Below are 23,413 nucleotides of genomic sequence, written 5' to 3'. Positions count from 1 at the left end.
AAAGAATTTTGGTAGGGGAAACTGCTTTTCCAAATACTAAATACTAATAGTTACTATAAAGCAACTGTAGTGGTAGCAGCAGCATGTAGCAACAGTGAAAGACAAAAGGATGAATGGAAAAATATAGTTCAGAAGTATCTGTGAGAACTTAGTGTATTTTGAAAAAATAAAAATCCACTGGGAAAGTCTCTATTTTCAAGACGTTAAAACCCGATATTAGAGACATATGATGTTTCAATTATGATTTTTAGATGGTTATTAACACCATATTATTTCCTATGTACATATCTCTGTAATGTATTTCAAACTTATATTTATCGTTAATTATATGAGAAATTTTACCTTACTAGGAAACAGTGTTTCAAGTATAACTTAATGTTTCCATGACAGTGGTACTTTTAAATTTTTAGTAGCTCAAAATGAAATGTGAATGTTAATTTACCAAATCCACCTTTGACTGCTGGATAAGATGAGATACCATGGCAGATTTATAAAGGTTTAAGAGGTTGATAGATATTCCTGCAGTGACCATTTAGATGCTTATAAAGGAACAGTATATACATATTTCAATCAGAGTGATTAAGATTTGTTGAATGTTCTTGAACAGGCATAAGCTCTGGTATAGGTGAATAACTGTTTATTATAAGTTGCCAAAAGATTGGTCACATAAGTACAGGGTCTCCAAAGTAAGAAGTGATTAAAACAGGTCCATTATTCTCAGGGTAATAATGATAAATTCATACACAAATGGATTAGATACTCAAGTTTCCAGAATTATATCTTCAGGTCTTTTAAAAAGTTTACCTATTCATGTTCATTACTGTCTTTATCATCATCCAATTAATTCATTAATTCCCCAACTAGCATAGGGAATGGTGATACAAAATTTTTTTTCATTTGTGTAAGTGAAAATTAAGTTTGAAAATTATAACTACTAGATTATAATTGTAAGATTTGTGTGATAAATGACAAGAGTAATATGGTTCCTCAGGACAAAGAAATTTGAAACATGAACAAAGCTTAAACCTGGAAGTGCAAAACTCAGAAGAGTATACATAATTTAATATGTGTCTTGAATTAATCATAATGAACACTTTTCTTTGATATTAAAGGGTGTTTTACTTCAATCTCTCTCTATTTTTTGTATAGGGAAGATGTCAGAACAGCAAACGTAATTGCTGCAGAAGCTGTAACCTGCCTTGTGATCGACAGAGAGTAAGTGCCTTGCTTTCTTATGCATATTGCACACTCATATCAGTGACACACATGAGTTCCTGGAATTAGACATCGCTTCATGGAGCTATTAATACCTGTTTTATATCTTTTTATTTAAAATGAGTTCTATATTTGATTCGTATTCCCTGTTATTCTTGGAAGTGGCTCACTCTGCCATTCCAACTTTGTGATCTTTAATAAGGTATGTAACCACTGTGAACTTCACCTCAGCTCATTTGGGAACTGGGGATAATGCAACATCATAGAGATATCATGAGGATTGATGAGAACACATGAGAAAAGCGTGTTCATTGCAGCTCTATTTACAATAACCAGGACATGGAAGCAACCTAAGTGTCCATTGACAGATGAATGGATAAAGAAGATGTGGCACATATATACAATGGAATATTACTCGGCCACGAAAAGAAATGCAGTTGAGTTATTTGTAGTGAGGTGGATGGACCTAGAGTCTGTCATACAGAGTGAAGTAAGTCAGAAAGAGAAAAACAAATACCATATGCTAACACATATATATGGAATCTAAAAAAAAAATGGTTATGAAGGACCTAGGGGCAGGACAGGAATAAATATGCAGATGTAGAGAATGGACTTGAGGACACGGGGAAAGGTTAAGCTGGGACAAAGCGAGAGAGTGGCATGGACATATATACACTACCAAATGTAAAACGTAAAATAGATAGCTAGTGGGAAGCAGCCTCATAGCACAGGGAGATCAGCTCGGTGCTTTGTGACCACCTACAGGGGTGGGATAGGGAGGGTGGGACGGAGACACAGAGGGAGGAGATATGGGGATATATGTATATGTATAGCTGATTCACTTTGTTATAAAGCAGGAACTAACACGCCATTGTAAAACAATTACACTCCAATAAAGATGTTAAAAAAAAAAAAGAAAAGCATGTGTCCAAGTGGTCTTTACCCAGGAGACACTTGACCAATGCTATTTGTGTAAATTTTTAAAAATAATAATTAGTAGTATTTTTCAATTATATTTTATAATTTATAAAATATTTATAGTATATTTTATAATAATTATAAATTATTTTATGTTTATATAATATAAATTTATTATTGTTACTAGGAAATGGACTATTCCTTGAGCATGTTTTAGTTTTCTCCTCTATTCTTCCATCCCCAAATTTCTAGAATAGAAGCATTTAGGAAGACACTTTTGGAGAAAGCATCAGTTCTACACATAGGCATATTTAGGGCCATTAAAAGTTTGTTCAGTGATGCTGTTGCCTGTTCCTTTTGTTTATTCTGCCTTGCTAGCCCCATTACCTGAATGCTTTACAGGTTAAACTTACAAATATCAGATTATTGACTCTCCAATAGCCTGAGTAAAATGCATGTCTACTGTCTGGAAGCAGTCCTCCAGATGTTTTCTCTTTGCTGTGTATGTGGATACATTTATCACAAAAGCCAAGTGCCTGACCCAGGAGAAGAACCATAAAGCATCCATTTTAGTGGAGCCATTAGAGCTAGAATAGGCTGTGAATGTCAGTGTGGAATGAAACTGAGGGGCAGATATGATCAGTTCAGAATGAAGGAGTTGAATGTTGAGCTCAGGGGCCTCTGGACGTAGAGGAATCCCACTTGATTCACAGATCTCACGTTTGCATGCCCCTCTGTGCTGGATCTCTAGGACCAGAGCAGTGGCATCATTGCAGAATGATAGCTATATCCATGAATATTTCTGAAACAGATATTCTTCATCTGGTTCCCAGAAACAACAATTACCTGTTCAGTCTTTTTTTCATTTGACTAACGTTTTTCTGAGGCTGTAGCACATACGAGGCATTGTTAAGGGCTGTGAGAAGAATCAAAGGAGCAGCACAGATCCTGGTTTGGGGGGTTAGCTTCTAATGGAGGAATTGTGGCATTTATACAAATAACCGTCATGCAAAGCAGAAGGCAAGAATGGTCCACAGTGTACTGTGGGAGTCCAGAGAAGGGAATTGACTGCTTCTGGGGAGAATCAGGGAAGTCTTCATGGAATAAATGGTTTTATTAGATAAATCTGTAAGTATAGGAGAAGCAAGATAAATAGAGTGAATAGCATAAGCAGTACTCAGAATAGGACTATGAGCCATTTCTACTGGCTCCAGGGAGGCTGTGTAAAGGTAGTTGGAGGAGCTGTGACAGAAACGTTCACAAACATGTAGGGGCTGGTTCACCAAGATTACCAAGTGGTGGGAGAAGGGTGACTTTGACAGTTCTCTGCAGCCAGATAGTGTCACTAGAACACTGAGAAGGCTGTGTAAGATGAATTAGAGGGAGAGGGTAGAGACAGAATATCTGATTGGCAGTCTGTAAATCCAAGTGGTGATCATGAGAACATTAATGGGAGAAGTACATTAGAATGAAGAGGTAAACCCAGAGGGCTTAACACTTGACTGAATGTGAAGGCTAAGGGAGAAATTAGGGGTGTAGTCAGGATTAAGAAGATCTAGAAGGAATGTTGAAAAAAAAATTAGTTTGGGAGGCATAATGATTTTTCACTAAAAATATAATGAATTTGACATACAAGTTGGACACTCAGGAACGGATGCCCTGCAGGAGGTAGAGAATATGCGACAATAACTCATTAGAGTTAACTTAAAATTAACTTAAAAATTGCTGACATCGGGCTTCCCTGGTGGCGCAGTGGTTGAGAGTCCGCATGCCGATGCAGGGGACACGGGTTCATGCCCCGGTCCCGGAAGATCCCACGTGCCACGGAGCGGCTGGGCCCGTGAGCCATGGCCGCTGAGCCTGTGCGTCCGGAGCCTGTGCTCCGCAGCGGGAGAGGCCATAACAGTCAGAGGCCCGAAAATTTCTGGAAATAGTGAAAAAGAGGAAAGAAAGAAAATTTGTAGAGGTGTAAATAAGGAAAGTTATGGGAACTTGGATGGCCTTAATCTTGCCTCTATAGCATAAAGCAGGGGAATCTGGTGAGGGAAGAAGTGACACTGGGGCTGAGGGTTTGCCAGCTGATTGGGGATGGATGGGTAACCGTATCAGTTTATATCTCTACAGTCCTTTGTAATTTATGAATTTCCACACGTATGAGATCCCACCTGGAAAAAAGATAGGATGTTTAACAAAAAAAGAAACTGAAACCCATAAAAGTTTAATAACGTGATAAGGTTTCGTGGTAAATAGCAAGGCCCAGATTAATCAAGTCAGAGGAACAAACTGATGGGACATTGTGAGTCATCTAGTGCAGGTTCTTCACTTTGGTTAACTGAGATCCCAAGAGATGAAGGAGCATCAAGTAACATCACATACATACATTTGATCTCATCCATTCTCTTTTCTCAAACCTAGTCATATATAGTGTGCTGTGGGGAGTGTATGGACTCTGTCAAATAAAGCTCAGTACTGAATATTTACTGCACCATGTTATGAGAATATGGGCAAGTTATTTAAATTCTAAGTCTCAGTTTCCCTATCTACAAAATGGGATATTGTCACCTAAATTATAAAATTGGTTTGAAGATCAAACAATTTAATTCATATCAAGGTCCATGCACAGCACAAGATGTGTAATAAGCACTCAATAAATGTGCCCTTCCTTTTCTTAGAGAAAGTATTGGAATCCCTTGGATGTAGCAGTTTTTCTCTCTAATCAGCATAAGTTTATCTTCAGGGGTATACACAGAAAGGATACCTTGAGGGAGGTCTGGCTTTAAACATAAATATAGACTTGAGGATATGGGGAGGGGGAAGGGTGAGCTGTGACAGGGCGAGAGAGGCATGGACATATATACACTACCAAACGTAAGGTAGATAGCTAGTGGGAAGCAGCCGCATGGCCCAGGGATATTGGCTTGGTGCTTTGTGACCGCCTGGAGGGGTGGGATAGGGAGGGTGGGAGGGAGGGAGACGCAAGAGGGAAGAGATATGGGAACATATGTATATGTATAACTGATTCACTTTGTTATAAAGCAGAAACTAACACACCATTGTAAAGCAATTATACCCCAATAAAGATGTAAAAAAAAACCCACATAAATATAGAGAAGACAGCTTGAGTCTAGGGCTCAAGAGGTGCATTTCTGTGCTCACGAGAGGAGTTGGGCTTCTCACCAAATGATGAATTCACAGCTTAAAAAATCAAACTGTAACTGAAGGATCTTCTCGTAAGCCTGCTGCTGGTACCAAATTTATGGCCAATTAGGGGAGCACCAGGGCTTCATCCCATGCAAACAGATGGCAGATGTTAGAACTGTCAACAAAAGGAGCTTCTTTCAAAAATTTACAACTGAGGTACCATGTTACAGAAGCCAGTGATTATGCTTTATCATTCCAGAGGGACAGCAAAAGAACATTATTGTAACTAATCATGCATGTCAGAATTTTTTTAAAAATTGCTCATTGACAAACTAGAAAATGATAAACAGATACATGGTTTTCTCAGGAAGCATTCTCTGAGGATGGGTTTCTTGCAGCATAGTCATTATTTTAATAATTACCCAGTCTATCTGCAGTCTTTCTAAAGCTCATGAAAATTGACATAAAAGAATATTAATCTAACAGAACAAGCTATTTCCATTAATAAAGTTCTTGAATATATAAAACACAACTAAGAATATTTAGCATCTCTTGTTTTGGAATCCATGAAAAGAAATAAATATAAAAGTAACTATATCATTGTGTTCCTTCATCAGTTATGCAATGTTTACTTCTTCATTGGCATGGTAAGTTGTTAAGGAAGCTAGGAGTTCACGTAGGATAACTTATTTGTTGACATGTTGAGAACCTTTTTAAAGACAGTAATATAACTACTAGTAAATATTCAAAGAGTTACATATTTTCCCCAGGAAATTAAGATCTAAGTTAGAGTCTCAACTCTATCCCTGATTTATTGTGTAACCTCCAAGATGTAGCCATATGGGTTATAAAAATTGAAACACTTTCATACTGGTTGGTAAATAGCAGTAGTCTGAGCTCCCTGTGTGTTTTTCCCACCCCTCTGCTGCCTGGTGATCTGATTCCTGTGGCCAGGAATCTCCAGATCTCTCCTTGATCCAGCAACTAGAAAGGAGCGTCTGGCATACATCAGGACCAGTGTCCATTCTGATTGGTCAATTCCTGTGTCATACTGGCAACTAATAATTTTGACTAGTAATGTCAAGCTAAAATGACAGTTTATCACCAGGAGTTTTCAAGCTTTTGTTTTACTAAACCCATTGTTTAAATAAAATAAATTAGAAAGAAAACAGGAACCTTTTTTGGCTGTCAAGAGAGTAAGACCTCTTAGTCTACCCAGGAGTCTTCCCTCTCTCCCTCCAAATCACTCACTCCACATGATTCTTAAGGCCCTTCATGAGACCCCATGAGTCATTAAAATGATTTACAAACCATGTATGACTAACCCTTACCTTTTTGTGACACTCTGTGATATTTAATCATACTTTGGAGCCAGTTATGTTATTGAGACAAAGTCTGGGGGATAGAAACCAAGAACTAGCCTAGAGGAAGTGCAGTGTACTGGGGCATAAAAATAATGAGATTAGGAGGGAGTGTCAAATACCAGATTATTGGGCATTGGAAATGGCAGTCTTAGAAATTAAGGTATCTCTGTAGATCAGAAAAGCCTAGGTGACTCTGGGTCAAGTTTTTACCTCCTAGAGCTAAGTTGACTTGTGTGTAAAAGACATATTCATACCATCTATTTAAAAGAGTAGCAAGACTGTAGCATAGCCACTAGGCTAATGATTAGGAAGCAACTCATAGGTCTAAGGCTGGTCCCAAAACCTGTACAAAATAGAGTAGCAAATAGGTTACCAAGAAAGATTGGACATAGAGAAAAAAATCACTGGAATTGGTAAACTGAAGACTACTTCTCAACACCCAAACTGGAGCCTAGAGCCAGACTAGGAAATTTTAACACTTATTCAGAATAAAAAATGAATGCCTGCTTCCTGTGTCAGTTACTTGGGCTACTGAGATGAACAAGACACGAATTCAATACAGGTTTGAAAACTGAGTGTATAGGACCAGCTCAATTATATTACATTTATGTTGCTGTTGTTGTTTCTTTACCAGTAATGGTAGCAAACCCTCCGTCTGTCTATTCACCCTATCCTCCACATGTAGCCTGTTTCTAGTACTAGTTTCCGGTTCTTTAGCCACATCTGCCATCAGTCTCCAAGGATAGTGCTTCTGATCCTGGCCTCTACCCAGATCTCCTCCCCGCCTTCTTGCTTATGGTAGGTTGGTGCCTTCCTCCATTCCCCTTTGCTTTGGCTTATTTAGGTGTTCAACTCCAAGTTGAAAGTAAAATAAACAAAAATACTGAAGCCATGCTCTGGGCTCCGTAGAACAAGCAACAGACCAGCCAGGCAGGAGCCAGGGAAGTCATCTATATCAGGACTTAGGATGTCAGAGGAGATGGAAACATATGGAAAAATAGTATTTATCCAACCTCTCTCAGGGAGGGTGCTATAGATGTTTCCTGGCTAAGGCTTCTGCTCAAGAAGGAACAGATGATCACTAAACTTCCCCACAAAAATGGTGGGTTGTATTAAGTGCAGGAGGTTTATTTTCTGAGTGAGGTATGTAAGTATGAAGCCATAGCTGCATGACGTAAACCAGGGATAGGAAAACTTTTTCTGTAAAAGGACAGAAAATCAATATTGTATGCTTTGTGGGCCAAATGATCTTGTTGCACCTACACAATTCAACCGTTGTAATGCAAAAGCAACCGAAGACAATAGTAAATAAATGAAATGTCTTTGTTCCAATAAATCTGTTTATAGACAATGATATTTGAATTTCATATTATTTTTAGAGGTCAAGAAGTATTATTCTTCTTTTGAAACTTTTTTGTTCCTGCCACTTAAAAATGTACAAATTATTCTGGGCTTCCCTGGTGACGCAGTGGTTGAGAGTCCGCCTGCCGATGCAGGGGACACGGGTTTGTGCCCCGGTCCGGGAAGATCCCACGTGCCACGGAGCGGCTGGGCCCGTGAGCCATGGCCGCTGAGCCTGCGCGTCCGGAGCCTGTGCTCCACAACAGGGGAGGCCAGAACAGTGAGAGGCCCGCGTACCGCAAAAATAAATAAATAAAAATAAATAAATATTTTTTTTTAATGTACAAATTATTCTCAGCTAATGGCCATACAAGAAACAGTCAGCAGGCTGAATTTGGCCTGTGAGCCATAGCTTTCTGACCCCTGACTTAACCAATATTAAAGAATTGAGTGCTGCCCCCAGTGGTCCTATTCTGATCTTCCTCCAGGTTGTGCTGAGCCTATCTTTTAAACATAACAAATACACGAAGAATACTGGTTTGACATGCCTTCTGGTGTTGGTCCTCCCAATGCCACCTGTCAACTTGCTTTCCCCTCACTGACACCATTCACCCCTCCAGTTCCCTCATCCTCTTCGCTTTACTCTTTTACACACCCCACACACACATACACGCTTTCTTCTTTGTCTTTTTTTTTTTTTTTTTTTGGCCGTGCTCCGTGGCATGCAGGATCTAAGTTGCCCAGTCAGGGATTGAACCCATGCCCCCTGACTGCCAGGGAATTCCCTGATCCCTGTACTTCTTAATTGCACTCCTGCATTCTCAAGGACTTCGCTTCAGGCTTTTCATTAATTTAGGTAGTAGCTAATTAGAGATTAAGATGATTCTCTGTGAGTTATTTGCATTTTGATGACATACCCCTGAACACTGAAAAATCATGAAAATCCACAAGATTTTAGAACTTCAGGTGTCATGGAAGGAGAGGGGAGGGACTGTACGGGAAGAATTTGGTGACAGCAGAATCTTTCCAGCACCGTTCTCACCCCACAGCTCTAACCAGGTCAGTCTCTTGAAGGCCCGTGCACCCAGTGGTGTGTGCCCCACCTAGGTCACCTGTGTCTTTGTCTTTTTATAGCTGCCATTCTGGGTCCACATGACAGCACTATAGGGACTCCACATGCCACATTGCCTGTAGTCACATTACTTAACTGATAGGGTGACAAATTTAAAATATTTCACAGCCTCAGCCTTTCCCACGGTCTAAGTATATTTTATTTTGGTTCATTTTCCAGAAAGAAATCTGAGGCGATGTGAGGATATTTGCAGGATGAGCATGAGAAAACAGGTGTGACTGGTGTCAGTTGCGATCATTTGGGCTTGTCTTTTTTATGGAGCTGTTGTCGATTGGTGTGCTTTACAAAAAAATATTTACTAATTAAGAGAGATAAAACACAGAAGTTTAAAGAGAGTCGTTAATATTGGTTCAGTTTAATAATGGGAGTTGAATTATAGCGTGCCCTGAGCAAGCATGATCTAACTACAGAATAAGCACATAGCCACTGGAAAAGGGTTATAATCCAGAGATAGTATTCATGGTTTAAACTCATAGAAAGAGATGAATGGGACTGCACTTCATCACGTGTGCCTTTTCTAATGCTTTAAAATCATAGACCCTCCTCCTGCTGCAAGTCATTAGAGAAATTGTATATAGCATTACTGACTAGGGAGCTCATTGAGAAGGTCTGGTCCCTTGCTTCATCTACCCAAATAAAACTTACTGGTTACTGGCCTTATGTCAGCCACTCAGACATCTAATATTTGGGGAGTTTAGAGGCAAATGTGTAAATATTACACTACCTATTTCTATCTCTGTTGTATGGATAATTTCCAGCTCTCATTTGTTGTGTCCCAAACTCACTGAGGTTCTGACAGTATCCTTTGGTAACCTGGACTCTATTCAAACTAAAAGAAGTCCAATGTCATTAATATGTTGGTAGAGCATTAATCAAATTTAGCACATTCTTTTGTTTAAAAAAAATTGTTAAACTTGTTTCAGATGATGACCAGATTAGTCAAAAAGTCACAGCAGAAACTTAGGGTACTGTGGAGACAAGGGGTAGTCACAAACCCCAGGCCTGTAAGAGAGCACGCAAGGAAAACACTCCTCTTCTCCCATCCCTCTCTCCACCCTCCACCCTGCCCTGCTGAGACTAAGAACTAGACCTTGTTATGGGGAAAGGTTTCTGAAACTGGATATTATTGACATTTTGGGTCAGCTAGTTGGTTTTTGTGGAGGGCTGTCCTGTGCATTGTAGAATGCTTAGTAGCATCCTGACCTCTCCCCACTAGATAAAAGTAGCACTACCCGACAACCCCAATGTGACAATAAAAAGTGTCTCCAGATACTGCCAAGTGTCCCCTGGGGGAAAATCACCCTTGTTGGGAAGGACACAGCCATGGCTTTCCAGATGGCAGTAGAGTGCTCTGATGCCATGGGAGTAGAACTTGTGCCACAAGGGTTCCAGGGAAAGCTGTTCATAACGAGGAAACCACCTAAGGGGAAGTGTGCTGGGAAAGCTGCTGGCTGCTTAGTATTGCTGGCCTCCAAGTACTGTAGTAGCCATACACTGGAGAAGCCACAAGAACCTACCAAGCTGACTGGAGCCAGGAAGCAAAATACCTTATTCTTGCAATATCTCCCCAGTGCCCTCTCCTGGCAAAGTTTCAGTGCCAGTTGGCAAAGAAAGAAATTTAATAGCCCAGATCCATTTTTATAGAGCAGTCAAAAGGGTGAATTTAGAGCTGACAAGCAATAAATAAGTCAATAACCAGTATAGATTCCAAACCAAATCCTATTCCAAGGTCCAGAGCTATAAAGGTAAATAGCAAAGTCTTTGCTTGCCTTGGAGTAACTCCTGATCAATACAGATGCATTAAAAATCATGAGAAACTGCCATTTCAGTGTGAAAAGTAAACTTGGGGAGAACTGAAGAGGGAGAAATGTGTTTTGCCTGTAGCATCCCAGAGGACTTGCTGGACAAAGTGATATGTGAGTCAAGTCTTTAAGTTTGAGTAGGAATTTTACAAGTGAAGAAGGGAAGATAAATACAGCTCCTGCTGAAGAAAGGACGTACACTAAGATGAGGAATTTGGAAATGTCATTGTACAGTAAAAAGTGGAATATGGCAAGAAAAGAGGATTTATGGGTCAAGGAACTGGACAGTGAACTAGACAGGTGGTGTACTGGGAGATACAGTTGGAAAGAAGAGATGGGGACACATTATAAAGAAATCTCCTAATATCTCAAACTAAAAGAATATGATTTTATCCTCTGGGCAATTAGGAACCATCAGAAGACAGTGACTACTGCAGTTTGTATTTGCTCTTGAAGGAAGGGAATGGAAGATCGATTCCAATGGGATGAACTCAAGCAGGGAAACAAACTACTGGGAGACTACAGCGACAGCCCTAGCCGTTGTCACTAGAGTTTAAGAGTCTAAACTTCAAAGCAGATTTGGGGGAATAATTAGATGTGAGAGGTTAAGAAAGAAGTGCTTCTGTCTTGGGAGATTTGGTGGATGTCTATAATAGATCAAAAGTATGAGAGATAGAGCAGGTTGAGGTGAAAGTAATTGGTCGATCAGTTAAGGATATGTTAAGTTCAGACTGTCTAAGTGGTGTTGAGATATTCAGATGGAGAAGTCCACTGACAGTTAGAAATGAGTTGTTTTATTTTTTCCTGACAATCAGATGATAAATAGAAATTGATGATGATTTCACAGTTCAGCACTTTAAAAATATTGCAATCACAGCTTTGGTTTTGTTAATTACGATTGTTTTGTTTTACACCAAGAATAAATAATTCATTTTCCCCGTTAATTCTTAAAACCTTTCTATATTTCCGAGGCTTGCTTTTTTTTTTTCCATCAGATGTTTTAAAAACTGTTGTTCAGAGACTCAGCAATGCCTTTGGAACTATGAGCCAGTTGTGTGAATGAAAAATCAGTCTTAATTTTTTCAGTTAAAAAGGTAATAGTTGAAATTTCATATTTGAAATTCTCTTTAAAAGTTTTCTGAGTCCGCCTGCCGATGCAGGGGACACGGGTTCGTGCCCCGGTCCGGGAAGATCCCACATGCCGCGGAGCAGCTGGGCCCGTGAGCCATGGCCTCTGAGCCTGCGCGTCCGGAGCCTGTGTTCCGCAACGGGAGAGGCCACAACAGTGAGAGGCCCGCGTACCGCAAAAAAACAAAAACAAAAACAAAAAACTCAAAGTTAACTACTGTTAAGATTTCAGTATATTACCTTGAATAGTGACATCCCACTGCCTAATTTTCTTTCCTACTTTGTCCACATACAGGGGTAGCATAAATAATACATATATACACACATACAGATGGATAGGTATAGACAGATAGATATACAGAGAGATAAATTTGCCCTGTCATTTACTGAACACATGTGCCAATCACAAAGCTAGTTCAGATAGATAGATAGCCTGATAATAGGTATACACATACATACATACATAGTTACTCTCACAAACATGAAAAGAATATTTTTATCCTCTTTTAAAGGTAAAGTTGGCTCTAGAGAGCTGATGTATCATGTCACAAAACAATATGGCTTATAAGTAGCGAAGTAGTGTTTGAACCTAATTCTCTCTGTTTTCAAGGCCTATTACATCACACTGCCTTACCACATTGCTTTAGTTATTTACCATGTAAATTAAAATATCTTATGAGCAGAAGTTGAGTCTCTTTGTCTCAGTTTCTTAAAAGTGTTTGGACATGTAAGCTCATTTTAATTTTTGATTTTGTAAAGAATTCTTTGCAAAAAAAGAAAAAGAATTCTTTGCATATGTCTTTGTCCCTGTTTAGAAGAATTTCCTTGAGGAGCTAGTCAGTCATGGAATTACTGATTCAAAATATATATGAAGTTTTATTTATTTATTTTAAAGCGTTTTATTGAAGTATAGTTGAGTTACAATATTATATTAGTTCCAGGTGTACAACATAGTGATTCATTAATTTTAAAGATTATACTCCATTTAAAGTTATCATTAAATATTGGCTGTATTTCCTTTTCAGTACATTACATCTCTGTATCATACTTATTTTATAGCCAGTAGTTTATACCTCTTAATCCTCTTCCCCTTAATCGTCCTACCCCACTTCCCATTGGTTAACCACTGGTTTGTTGTCTGTATCAGTGGGTCTGTTTCTGTTTTGCTATATTAATTTGTTTGCTTTATATTTTAGATTCTACATATAAGTGAAATCATACAGTGTTTGTCCTCTGTCTGACTTACTTCACTAAGCATAATGCCCTCCAGGTCTTCAAGAATACCTCTGATCATCTGATTCAGAGAGGAGCAAACATGTTTTTTGGAGATGTTTCTTGATCAAGACCCAGAGGCCAGGTTGGAGTTGAGGCTTATATAACTATAGATTATATTTTGATCCCCTCGGGTTGGGTAGTACAGTGGCCCTGAGTTGCTTGCAACTACAAAAAATTGAAGTTTAGGCTACAATATAGTGTTGAGACAATAGGTAGTTATAATCCTCCTGTAGTCAATACTGACCAGACTGTATTTGTAATACTGAGCTCAGTGCTTAGTGTCAGAGTTTAGAAAGATATAAACACATTAAATGCATCCATATGAGGGGGGTTCAGGTGAGATGTATGACAATCATGATGTATGAGGGGAAAAAATACCCTCCAGGTCCACCCATGTTGTTGCAAATGGCAAAATTTCATTCTTTTTTATGGCTGAGTAATATTTTATTGTGTATATACTACATCTTTATCCATTCATCTGTTGATGGACTGTTATGCTGCTTCCACATCTTGGCTATTGTAAATAATGCTGCTATGAACATTTGGGTGCATATATCTTTCCCAGTTAGTGGTTTTGTTTTACTTGGGTAAATACCCAAAAGTGAAATTATAGGATCATATGGCAGTTCTGTCTTTTTTTTGTGGGGGGGGGCAGGTGGGGAACTGCCATACTGTTTTCCACAGTGGCTACACCAGTTTACAATCCCATCAGTAGTGCACAAGGGCTCCCTTTTCTCCACATCCTCCAACACCTGTTATTTTTTGTCTTTTTGATGATAGTCATTCTGACAGGTGTGAGGTGATGTCTCATTGTGGTTTTGATTTGCGTTTCCCTGATGATTAGCGATGTTGAGCATCTTTTCATGTGCCTGATGGCCATCTGTATGTCTTTGGAAAAATGTTTACTCAGATCTTCTGCCTATTTTTAATTAGGTTGTTTTTTTTTGATATTGAGTCGTATAAGCTCTTTATATATTTTGGATATTAATTGCTTATCAGATATATCATTTGCAAATATTATCTCCCATTCAGTGCATTGTCTTTTAATTTTTTCAATGTGAAAAAGCTTTTAAGCTTAATTAGGTCCCTCTTGTTTATTTTGCTTTTGTTTCCCTTGCCTGAGTAAACAGATCCAAAAAAATATTGCTAAGACTTATATCAAGAGTATACTACCTATGTTTTATTTTAGGAGTTTTACGGTTTTCAGTCTTACATTTAGATTTTTTTAATCCATTTGAGTTTATTTTTGTATATGGTGTGAGAAAATGTTCTAATTTCACTTTTTACGTGTAACTGACCAGTTTTCCCAGCACCACTTATTGAAGAGACTGTCTTTTCTGCATCATATATTTTTGCCTTCAAATAATATACATATTTTTTCATTGTTATCTAGAACCATTATACAGTTTACTGTATAATGTGACAATGTATGAGAACATCTGTTGCACTGAAACCTGACCAGCTTGATTTTTTTGGTTGAAATCATCTTAAAAGACATGATGGGGCAATTCAGCCCAGGGCATGAGATATGTCATCATCGTTGAAGAGTTAGTTTAACATTTATTCTTCTCTTGTAATTGATACATGAAGCTTAGTTACTGACAAAACTTAGAAGGTAGTTCATTCTTTTGCAATTGTTTCTTTGTGCTGGAGGACATTATAAACACATTTAAAATGCAAGGCTTCAGAAAATTGTGAGAGTATATAAAAGTTCAAATAGCCATTTTCTGAAATGTCAGAAGTAAATACTAAAGGCTAACAAAGTACCTGAAAAGGACAGATAGACAGGGAAAAGTAGAAATTATCTCCATGACTAATTAAAACATGGACCACAAGTTATGATGTGAGAAGGTCCCAATTCATAGATTATACAGAGTGTGCTCAGTGGTGGAGAGGAAGGGAAGAATTCAGGGAAGTTAATGTATGAATTCTCTCAATATGATGCCTTTGTTTTATTTACTTATTGTTTTGTATAATTTTTCAAGAGTTTTATTTCCTTTATTTACACAAAGTAATTGCCAATAGGACAGTTTTATTCTATTGATACAGAAGAAACCAATACTCACACAACTGAGCTATCATACTTTCTATACAATGTTAATGATAAAGCAAATAATTTGATAGAACTTTAAGAAATACATATATTCAAAATCATTTGTGCCTATGTCATTTGTTAAAATGGAAAGCATAGATTAATTGCCTTTTCCCCTCTAATTCTATATTTATAAACATACTCTTTTTTTTAATTGAAGGATAGTTGATTTACAGTGCTGTTAGTTTCAGGTATACAGCAAAGTGATTCAGTTATATATGTATATATATTTATAGATAGATAGATATTCTTTTTCAGATCCTTTCCCTTATAGGTTATTACAGGTTATTGAGTATAGCTCCCTATGCTATACAGTAGGTCCTTGTTGGTTATCTATTTTATGTATAGCAGTGTATATATGTTAATCCCAAACTCCTAATTTATCCCTCACCCACTCTTTGTTTTAATACTCTTTCATCTCAGTTAATCCTCACAATAGTCCTGTGGGAAAAGATGACATAAAAAATCCAGAAAAGGAAATGGAGAATCAGACAGACTCAATGACTTTTTCAGAACCACATAGTGGGATTAGAAATCCAAGAATGTCTGACTCCAAGACCATGATGTCTCTTATACCCTGTTTAAGCAATTGCTTTTATACCAACAAATTAAGTGTTAACTGGCAAGCTAGATTCTGTTGGAAGAATCTTTTTAAAAGAGTAGAGTGGGAAAGACGGAGGCAGAGAAACCAAGTATGATGCTTTTGAGGTAAGGAAGTGTGTCAACAGCCTGAATAAGGCAATGGACGTAGCATTGACAGGGAGGAACCAGTTCAGGAGAGATTTACAGAGATAGACCTGATGAACTTCGGTAAAAGTGAAGAGTATTACATAACACCAAGATTTCTAGCCTGCATCCCTGTTTAAATGATAATGCCATTAAGGGAGACAGGGAACTTAGCTGCAAGTCTTGATGGAAGGTAGTTAATGCAGATACCGCTGAGTTTGAGTTGCTGGTGAAATATGCATATGACACTGAGTGACCTGATGGCACTATGGATCTGGAGAGTTCAAGGACAGAGATATAGATTTGAAATTCCTTGACCTGGGGATCCTAACTAAAGTCTTAAGAATAATTTTTTTTTCCTGAGAGAGCTTAAAGAAAAGTGTAATTAGTGTATTATGTAAGAACTAGGGTCTCTTGTATTAAAGATCAGTCTACCTGGGATCAAATCACAGATTTACCCCCTTTTCTAGCTCTGTGGTCTCAGGCAAGTTACATAATCTCCCTAAGCCTCATCATCTCTTGTTTCTTTTTCTCCACCTGGAGACACCGACAATGTCTAGAGACATTTTTAATTGTCACAATTGGGTTTTCTAAGGATATCTAGTGGGTAAAGGTGAGGGAAGCTGCCAAATATTCTACAATGCACAGGAAAGGCTCTACAATAAAGAATTATCTGACCCAAAATATCAGTAGTGCTGAGTTTGAGAACACCTGCTGTAAAGCTTCTGTAAAGTAGGGTTAATTGTACTTACCTCATAGAGTTGTGAGATTTCAGTGAGATGATGGCGGTAAAAAACAAGACTGAACATGTCATAAACAATAAATATTTAAGAAAAATAAGTCAATCAATTGAGTGGAAAAAGAGGGCAAAGGACATAATTTGGGTAACTGCTTGCCTTTAAGGGATAGGAGAGGAAGAAGCGTGTGTGTGACACATGCTGAGAAGTGGCATAGAAGAGGGAGAGGAGGAGAATCAGGGGAAAGAATAGAGTAGTTCAGTGCATGGGCACAAGTTTCTGTTTCATGGCTACCACCAGAGAAGGCCAGCAGGGCCATGACTCTCAGGTAGGTCACTGAGGATGGGAGCTGAAAAGGGACCATTGGGATTAACAGCAGGTAAGTGATAACTTTGAGGGAAAAGTTGTAATAAGAGTGAAAGAAAAATGGGAACAGAATGCTAGGTTGCAGTAGGTTGAGAATTAAATGAAAACTGAGGTTGAGAGATAGGAAATGAAGTTTATTCAAATTGGCTGTTGAGTCACAAGGACAGTTTTGTGTTTTAGGATTGGAGAGACCATTCTAAACTGGAAGGATGGAAAAGTGTAAATGGAGACAATGGAACAATAAGAACATTGTAATTGATGGAGCAAGAGTCCAGAGGAGAGTAATGATAGGGTTTGTGATCAGGAGTGATGAAGACGGGATTTGCTTTAGAAAGAAGTTGGGGTGCTGCTTTCCCTGGGAGAGAAATACAGTGATAGTGTCAGTATACTTTAGGTCCAGGGTAAGAAATGGAAACCAAGAATTTAAGTTTTATGCACTTCTCAAAAATTACAAATAAAAATGTTCTTAAATGAGCATCAAGAAGATACATCTTCTAAATTGCTGTTAAGATTTCTTCATGAAACTTTCTATTATGAACTGAATATTTCCCAAATCCGTATGCTGAAGCCCTAACCCCCCAGTATGACTGTATTTGGAGAGAGGACCTTTACAAGGTAAACAAGGTTAAATGAGGCCATGGGGTGGGGGATCGGGGGGACTAATCCAAAAGGACTGGTGTTTTATAATTAGAGGAAGACACATCAAGAGGGTGTGCACACAGAGGAAAGGCCATGTGAGGACACAGTAAGAAGGGGCTGTAAGTCTGGAAGAAAGACTCCACCAGAAACCCACCCTGCTGGCACCTTGATATTAGACTCACAGACTCCAGAACTGTGAGAAAATAGATTTCTGTGGTTAAGCTTACACAGTCTGTAGTATTTTGCTGGGGTATCCCTAGCTGACTAATATGTTTCCTAAGTGGAACTTCTATAGATATAATGCAATAGAAGACATAAGATGATCTGTTAAAATAAAAGTTAGTTGTCTTAAAGAACTGGATTGACCACAAAGGGAGGATGTGAGAGAAAGCAGATATTTGATATCAAATTCTAGCCTTTAAGGGATAGGAGAGCTGGCTTCAAAAGCTGGCTTCAGCTTTCCATAGTGGGAGATAAAAATGATGTAACAGTTGGTATTATGGGTATTAGAGTCAGTCTGCCTCCATTCAAATTTCATTCTGATACTTACTAGTCATATAACCTTGGGTAATTACTTAATTATCTTAACCTCAGTTGCTTTATCTGTAAAACAGGATAAATTCAGATGAAATAGCATGTATAATTCCTAACACATGCTAGTTAACATTTTCATGTCTTGCTTGATATTTTTGTTATTACAAGATTTTCTGATCACTAATTTGTGACATTAAAGGATATATTTATTTCTTAGCTTCTAATGATTTTTAGAAGAAATAAAAAGAGCAGAATAGATGTGAAATAAAAATCCAGACAGACTGATTTTTGTAAAAATGTTACGCTAGAGACTAATGTTGGCTTTGTTTCAGTTTCAAGGCATAAATAAGTATACTAAAAAGATATTCTGAGATAGATTTATTGTGCCATCCTAGCATTTCATTTTCAATTTACTTAAAAAAAAATCAGTGACTTTCATAATATTTTATGTTCCCATGCCACTTTTCTTAGCCAAAGTTTTCTAGAGGCAGTCTTTAAGTAGTTACAAAAAATATAGATTGTTTTAACTGATATCTGATATAACTGATATATCTACATAAACTAAAATATATCATCTATGAATTTTTATTTTTAATAAAATGGCCTACTTATTTTTAGACAATTTTGATTAAAATATACAAATTTATAAATTTCAAATTATTTCTAAGTAAATATGCTTGAAAAAATATTGAATAAGACAAAGTATCCATTGTTGCCATAGATTCTGCTTTGAAAATAGGAAAATCTGGAGGAAATGAAACTTATGAATTTGGCATGCTACTGCAGTCTATACTTAAAAGCATATTCTTCTCTATAACTCAGAAGACTAAACTACCACATGAGACTTGATTCTAATCTCTTCTGCTTTTAATTGAAAATGAAAGTTGTGCTACATTTTAAAATTCTTGCTTTCACTTTAATTGCAACTGGGATTCATGGATATGAATTCCATTATAGGCTAAAATAATTATGCTAAGTTACTGTCCCATGTATAGTTCAATGATAAATCGCTAAGTGTTTCAAACCCATATTTATAGCAATGTATGTTTTCATTAGGACCCAAAATTTAGATGATGAGTTCATTTTAACTAAAACTTTGTCCTAAAAGTTCATCATTCATATAGGTAAATGCTCAAAGAGGCACACACTCTCAACTCGTAAACCTTGAATTTTATATAAAACTTTGCTTCAAAACAACTTAAGTGTTTTCTTGTCTTCTGCTGGTCACACAATAAATGAATGAATGAGCCCCCCCCACCTATCCATTAATTCGTTTCAACTTTCTATTATACACCAGGCAATATTCTAGTTCCTAAAGAGTTATTGATAAATAAGATAGACTAGGTCCCTGATCTCATGAAACTAGTTGTAGTGTGGGAAAGACAATAGATATTTAAACAAAGTAGTTTTTAACAAGTGATAAATGCTGATATAAAAATAAAAGGGGTTAAAGTGACAGAGAGTAACAGCAGTTAGGGTTTGAGGTAAAGGCTACTTGGCTATGGTTAGTCAGGGAAGACCTGTCTGAAGAGGACACACTTAAGCTGAGACATGAATGGCTTTAAGAAAAAGCCATGCAAAGATCTAGAGAAAGAATATTCGAGGCAGAGGTCAAAGACCCTGAGGCAGATGCAAGCTTGATGTATTCTTAAGTCAGAGGGAGGGACTTCCCTGGTGGCACAGTGGTTAAGAATCCGCCTGCCAATGCAGGGGACACGGGTTCGGGCCCTGGTCTGGGAAGATCCCACATGCCACGGAGCAACTAAACCCGTGCGCCACAACTACTGAACCTGTGCTCTAGAGCCCGTGAGCCACAACTACTGAGCCCACGTGCCACAGCTACTGAAGCCCGTGCGCCTAGAGCCGGTGCTCCTCAACGAGAGGCCACCGCAATGAGAAGCCCACGTACCACAATGAAGAGTAGCCCCCGCTCTCTGCAACTAGAGGGAAGCCTGCGTGCAGCAACAAAGACCCAACGCAGCCAAAAATAAATAAATAAATGAATTAAGTAATTTAAAAAAAGTTATAAAGTCAGAGGGCGCATAGTAGGAAAGAAATCAGTCAGAGAGGTCATAGAGGAGTGACATGATCTGATTTACTTTTTTAAAAGATTACCCTGCCTACTGTATAAGGACAAGAGTGGCAGTAAAAAAAAAAGAAATTTTAATAATTCATAAGAGAGAGAGGTGGCTGGGACCAAAGGGGAATAGAAAAAAAGAGGATTTATTTCAGATTATTGAATATGCCAAACCCAACACCCTATATTTGGCTAAGAACTCAACCATGCATGAGTGGTCAAAACAAACACATAATCTGGGCATCTGCTGGTTTACTCCAGCTAATGTGAAAAAAAGCCTGGGAAATGAGCAGGGAAGGCCTTCTCTGGATAAAGGCCTATTCCCTTCTCTCCAAAGTTTCCACTTTATCAATTATGTTTTGGGTTACACATTAATGTGTAATTTGGATTATACATTACACACTAATGTGTGTAATTTTGCTTGCAAATATAAACATATGTACAGAATAAAAATACTGATAAGAAAACTGCTCGTAAAATTGTCACTGCTTTCTCTGAAACTACTATCATATATAATTTTGAGTAGATAACGTACTTTTTATAGATACTAGAGCCTTCCTTCTGATAAGTATTCAACCATTCTTCACCTCCTGCCTTGTATTATAATTGTTTCTCATCTCTAATATAAGGCTGTAAATTCCGTAAGGGGGTATATTATTCTCTTTGTATGATCCACAGTAGCTTGAGTCATTCTTTATGGATTATAGACATTGCATAAATATGCATGTGTGTCTGGATGAACAGATGGATGGAGGGGTGGATAATTGAAAAATTACAGAAGTTGGTTGGTTTTATTGTATTTGGCGCTCATTTTCCCTCTAAAGAAATGCATTCATATGTCACTTGATAGTATAAACCACAATAATTATGACTGCTAATTAAAAATAAAACAATCAAACAAAAATAATGTAACAAACACAAGAGCCTTTACCTGAAGCCACAAAGTGAATTAATAGATTTTTTTCAATAAAAGCAACAAAATAATGATGGATGCCTCAAAAATCTTGGACGTAGCTAAGTAACAACTGTCCCAACTAATTTGGACACTGAATTTCTATTTTCTTTTAATAAATATATTTTAAAGGATTTATCCAAGATTCATGTTAAAAAAGTCTAATGGACTATAATCATATACACTGTCAAATTAAGAGCTATGTAAGAGTTCAGATAATGCTTGACAAATATTTTGCTTAGCACTATTGAAGTATTTACAATACTTTCTGATTTAAGATTTTACTTTTGACTTATTTTGACTTATAATCTTTAACTGTTAAGAATAGATTACCATCTTATTTAAGGATGTAATAAAGAAAATGTTCTAAATAAGTTTTGAGATCTTCTCCCATCCTATTTTGAATTGGAAAAGATTCTATCTTAAACATTTTTATGTAAGATTCCTAAACAGTATAGTTTAATAGGGGGTAGGAGATCATGAGGACTAAATTGACTACTCTATGTTATTGCATTCATGATTTATGAATATAAAAAGTGCTTTGTAAACTGTAAAGTGAAATATAAAAGCTGTTGTTTTTTAGCAGCATGATAATGCTGATCTCTGATATTTGAACTGCCTTTCTAATAATATAATAGCCTGTTTCTCTCTAGATGAAGTCTCATCATAATACAACTGAAGAACAAAATTATACACTTTTAAGACATACCACTCAGTAATCAGCTCCCTTCAAAAGGATGTTTTGGCTTAATAATGAAAACATCTTAATAACTGAAATTATTACCCACTGAGTTACCATCACTGTAATGTTCTAAAACAGACTAATTTCCTGGAATGAGAAATGCTGCCCTGTTAACTGATGTTACTTAAGGAAAATTTCTATAAAAGCCATTCTTGATGTGAAAGTCATCATTTCTCCCCCCTCCCTCCCTCCTTCTTTTCTTCTTTCCTCTGCCCTCCCTTCCTCCATCCATCCTTCTCTCCTTCCGTCATTCCTTCTTTCTTCTTCCTTTTCCACCCCTTCCTTATAAGTATTTTTAAACTATAAGCATTAAGCATAAGAGGGATTTTCCATTTGCTCTCTTTCTACCTTAATACACTCAACTAATAGCATGTTATCCACCTCCTTAAAAAATTCAGTCAAGACTTGTTCAAGTTTGATTTTATATCCCAAGAAAAGTAGCAGAAGAGTGCTTCATGCTTAGTGTGTTTGCAATAAGGTTTGCTGTTGAAATGCCCTAAATTAAAGTCTTTTGCTCATTCATGTCCCCTACATTTATTCCAGAATTATGTTGAGTATATGTGAAGTTGGCTATTTTATTTTACAGTGCTAAAATATAACTCATACATGAATTGTGAGTTTGTTTAAAAAGGGAATTTAATGATTTTCCTCTAGTCTCCTATATTTGTTATAACTGATAAATAACGGTATGGTTTCTGCTCATTCAGTTGTTAATGTTTTCAGAACTTTTTATTATAATCCCCTTCTGATTGAAACACCAAAGTCTTCTCCTTTAGTAGTCAAGAAATGTCCTAGGACCTGAGTAAATATTTAAAAGGCATCTGATACCTATAGTAATACTTCCTCAAAAGTCTGTTTGATGTGGGTCCACACAAATGGCAGGTGTTCCTACAGAGTGTCTGTGACAGGGAGAAATGAGATACTAATTAGTTCATACTTGCACCAGGAGTGATAAATTCTGAAATGCCATCAATTATGTTTATCAAGATGTCCTAAATTATTCACTGATCAGTGCAGGGATACATAGACACAGTTATTTGGAACTTATTAATACTGCTTGAAAATGCTACATTTTCTTAAACTGCTAGTTAAATATACTGGTTAACTTATTGTTTGAGGAAACAGAATATTAGCAGGATACATTTGTTTCATGTTTCAAAAAATTATTTGGCCAGGATTGCTTTCTAAATAAAGATTATTTATAAAGGACATATGGTTCCAATTCCAAAGTC

General features: G+C 37.4%; 1 protein-coding gene across 2 annotated transcripts in view; it reads left to right on the top strand.

The window, feature by feature from the left end:
• Positions 1 to 23,413, top strand: part of PRKG1 (protein kinase cGMP-dependent 1) — a 1,186,942-nt gene that overhangs the window by 1,053,879 nt on the left and 109,650 nt on the right. For both annotated transcript variants that reach the window (XM_004285352.3, XM_004285351.3), the window contains exon 8: positions 1,150 to 1,215. In XM_004285352.3, coding sequence (XP_004285400.1) covers positions 1,150 to 1,215 — 66 coding nt within the window. The remainder of the gene's footprint in view (positions 1 to 1,149; positions 1,216 to 23,413) is intronic.

Source organism: Orcinus orca, chromosome 14 (assembly GCF_937001465.1).
Source record: "Orcinus orca chromosome 14, mOrcOrc1.1, whole genome shotgun sequence".
In the NCBI taxonomy this organism is placed as follows: domain Eukaryota; kingdom Metazoa; phylum Chordata; class Mammalia; order Artiodactyla; family Delphinidae; genus Orcinus; species Orcinus orca.
The sequence above is the reverse complement of the archived record's forward strand: the minus strand, read 5'-3'. Positions and strand labels throughout refer to the sequence as shown.